Here is a 4039-nt window from a genome sequence, read left to right as displayed (position 1 = left end):
TATCCTTATTTTTTGCTGTCAATAAATCTTAAACTCACTGCTCAAGTTTTGAGATATTCCTGTAATCTGGCAAAATTAAAGAGAAAACATCAGAAAAAGGTAGGACTTAGTGACCATGCCTCGGAGAGAGCTGTGGCTCGCTGTTATCTCTCAGGTCACATCCTTTTTGTAAGTCAAGATGAGGGAGCCGCCAATATTCTCTCCTGTGTGGAGGCTGGAAAGGGACCCTCTGGCCCTTTCTCTCTACACAGATCGAATAGGATTTGGGGCTGAAGTCATGGTTTTTAGGGTCTGACACATTCTACATTTAACCTGGCCCTTCTGAGACTATTTCCTGCCCTGGAAGGAAGGATGGGACCAGGAGGCACTGGGAGGGGCTGTCATGTTAAGGAGCCTCAGAGGGGCTTGCGTGCATCTGTGGCCACAGAGCACTGCCCTTGTGAGAGAGACCACATACATATTTCCTGCCATGCCCCAATCCAGCAGTACATTCCTCTGGAGCCTTAAGTGCACATTGTGTGTTCACACACTTCCCTGGACACAGCCCTGCCTCAAAGTCTTCGGCAATGCGCAGGTGACCTGGCTGAGAGTAAGCTGCAGGCAGGGCTGTTTGGTAACATTTCTAGCTCCCCCAGGACACTGGCTGGCAAAGTGTGAACACAGCTTTCTCTCCAACTTGCCTGGAATTTTATCTCCAATACTCTTCCTAGAAAAACTGCCGTTCACATAAACCATCCTGCTTATCTTGAGCTCTGGAATTCCATTGATTTCTGGAGCCAAAGTTGACTAGTCTTACAGAAAGCCAAAGGCCTGGGCTAGGAGGAAAAATATGTTTGGATGCCCCCTTTTCTGAGTTCCTTCAGGGGAGAAGAGGAAGGCTGAAAGGTATAAAGTCAGAATGTTAATCATGCTTAACAAGGGGAGCTAACATGAAGGAAAAAAAATCCATGAACTTTTGCATCATGAGACCACAAGAGTAATGCACAGTAATAATAGGGAAACAGATTAATATAGTGCAGTTTTCAAACTCTTATGGTCCTTCAGAGGTGCCTCAAGGGCTGCCACTGGGATAGAGAGGGAGGCTGAGGAGGTAGGGCTTGGACCTCTCTCCCCAATTCAACTAAGATAGCCTTGTTCTGTAATGTTGAGTGTCCACAGGAATTGTTTTCTTGGAAAAGAAAAAAAAAGTTGGGATTCTACTGTAAAGGAAAAGGAAGGGATGGAGGGAGGGGAAGGAAGGAAGGAAGGAAGGAAGGAAAGAAAGAAGAAAGGGAGTGAAGGAGGGAGGGAGAGAGGGAGGATAGGAGAGAGGGAGGGAGATAGGGTGCATGCAGATAGGCAGACAGAATTGAAAAGGTAGAAGGAATATCTCCCAAGCATCATGAGGTCTTGGAGCTGCTGGTGTCTGATTGACTATGTGAATATGTGCAAGTTGTTTCTGTTGGGGCTTCGGCTCTCTCACAGGAGAGAATGGTGGTGTTTAAACCCTGCCTCCCTTGGGGCCATGCAATGCTGTTGTGAGGATTAATGAGAGATCACGTGTGCAAATGTGCTATATCAGCCTAGGCAATGATTTTTCAGTGATTTCTCTCTTCCTGTCTCATGAGAAAGTCTTGTGGGAGAAGCATTCTCTCTTTTCCCATGAGGACATCTGAAATGTTGACCTATGGAACACTAGGGTCTAAGTTGCCACATATAGTCATTCGGGTCATGCTCTGCACAAGGTTGCTCAGCCAGGAGGGCAGATGAGAGGTGACTCTGGCTCTTGCTCTGTATTCCACAAGCCCTAGTTCAAGAAGGAAGGGGGGCCTTTCTCTGATTTTCACTATAATATGTTGGGGCCAGAAGAGGCCCTGGCAGTGGCATACTTTCTCTTCCTATGGAGGCAGAGTAAAGAGAGTGAGTATGAATTTCTAGTTCAACTCTTCATTGCTTGACAGTCTTAAAGTGCTCTGGGCTGTGTTAGAAGGTGGAGAAGCCCAGCGTGCAGACTTCTCTCAGCACCTTCAAGGAGGTGCAGATTGTTCCCTGCTTCCTCTCACCTCTCCCATAGACACTCCCCCTGCGGTGAACTACTCAGCAGCTCCTGATTAAATTGTAAAGTGCTGCTCTCCTGAGAGATCATTCTTCCCTGTTCAACTGGCAAAAATTCAAAAGGTTGATAGCATTCCATGGGCAGGGCTGTAGGAAAGAAGCATTCTCCTGTGTTGCCGGTAGGAGTATAAAATGGTGCAGCCTCAGTGCAGGAGAATTTGGCTATGTCTGATGAAATTACATATGTACTTACTCTTTGACCCAGCAGACCCACTTCTAGGAACTTACCACAGAGACATGCCGCCACAAATACAAAACCACATGTACGAGGTTATTGGTTATGATAATAGTTATAACAGCAAAATATTAGGATGAAAACCAATGTCAATCCATGGGAGATTGGCTGATGAAATTATGGTTTATCCATGAAATAAGAGTACTTTGTAGCCATTTTTAAAAATGAGGAAGATCTCTATGAACTGATGTGGAGAGATTTCTCAGATTTATTGTTAAGAGAAGAAACAAGTTTATGTAGTAGGGTAGTATGCTACTTACATTTTATGTATATGTAAATAAGCATATTTTTGCAGAAAGACACACAGCAGGACAAACCAGAAACTAATGAAAATTGTTAAAACGGTAAGATGCAGAGGGGAGAAGGATAAATAAATGGCCTCTCTCCATGCAATTTTCTATCTGGTTTTGACTTTTGGACCATGTAAATGCTTTATATTTTCAAAACTTCATTTTTTTTTTTTTAAAAAGATCTCTTTTAAAAAATCAGTCCCTAAAATTGAATATAAATATAAACAAATAAGCCGTGTATCAGATTGCTAACCACACAGAGGATAACTTCTGAACATGTGCTCTGGTCATACATTTTTCCCAGGCTTTTTGAGTTACATACCATAAGGTTCGCCCATTCTTAAAGTGTACAATTCAGTGGTTTTTAGCATATTTATAGAGTCATGTAATCATCGCCATAATCTAATTTCAGAAATTTTTCGTCATCCCCAAAAAGAACCTTGTACCCATTTGTAGTCACTCCCTACATCTCTTCTACCCCATTCCCCAGCTCTCAGCAACCACTAATCTATTCTCTGTCTTCCGACCATACATCTTTAGTGGGAAACAGTCTGAGAACCAAAAAAACAAAATGAAAGCCCTGTAAAGAAATCTTACATAGTAACTTTATATAGTAACTTTATATATAGTAACTTTATTGTTAGTGGTAATAATGATATTAAAATTCTGAAACTATTTAATGTATATTATGAAGTGGATACATAACTATATTCATTATTAATGTTATTTACAAGATTTTCACTGTAAGAAAAATTAAGTATACAAAATAAATGAAGGTTAAGAAAACCTTTAAAATATATTAAGGTCTATTTTACATTCAAAAGACAAAAGAAACGTAACCAAGTGAATTGTGTTAATGTTGATTAGATCTTAGCTTTTGAAAAAAATCAATTAAAGACATGAGACAGCTGGAAATGTTTGAATGTGGGCTGTATACAAGATGGTGTTTTGGAACTATTGTTAATTTTCTTAGATGTAGTAATGTTATGTAGTTATGTAGAAGAATATCCTTATGCTTAGAATATGTTGAAGTATTTAACAGTGACGTGATGTCTGCAAAATACTCTCAAATAATTGAGCAATAATAAATCTCTGTGGAGAAAAAGCAGATATAACAAGATGAGTATAAGTTGAGAAGTGTAAGTGATGGGTGATGAGAGTTCATTATTGTATTTTTATAATATTTCTGTAGATTTGAACATTTTCAAAATCAATTGTAGGGAGAACTCTAAACTTGCTGTGTTTGGCAGGCTGTCCCATCTGCTTCTCCTCCAGTTCAGGCTGGGTCAGGTCATCTCTTCAGCCATCTGCATGTTCCCTGCCTCCTTAACAAGCAGAATCAACATCCCCTGTTTCCTCACAGGTGAAGACCCCCTTGTGGATGATCAAAATGAACGAGATATCAATTCAGTCGCTGGTG

The 4039-nt window shown here is 40.9% G+C and overlaps 1 protein-coding gene across 1 annotated transcript in view; it reads left to right on the top strand.

The window, feature by feature from the left end:
* Positions 1 to 4039, top strand: part of SRGAP3 (SLIT-ROBO Rho GTPase activating protein 3) — a 123537-nt gene that overhangs the window by 87497 nt on the left and 32001 nt on the right. Inside the window, 2 exon segments of the mRNA XM_025050863.1 lie at positions 3983 to 4037; position 4039. The exon segment at position 4039 is cut by the window's right edge and continues 61 nt beyond it. Of these exon segments, the coding sequence (XP_024906631.1) occupies positions 3983 to 4037; position 4039 (56 nt within the window).

Source organism: Pteropus alecto, unplaced genomic scaffold (assembly GCF_000325575.1).
Source record: "Pteropus alecto unplaced genomic scaffold, ASM32557v1 scaffold75, whole genome shotgun sequence".
NCBI classification, from domain to species: Eukaryota; Metazoa; Chordata; class Mammalia; order Chiroptera; family Pteropodidae; genus Pteropus; species Pteropus alecto.
Note: the sequence above shows the minus strand (reverse complement) of the source record. Positions and strands in the feature narration are given on the sequence as shown.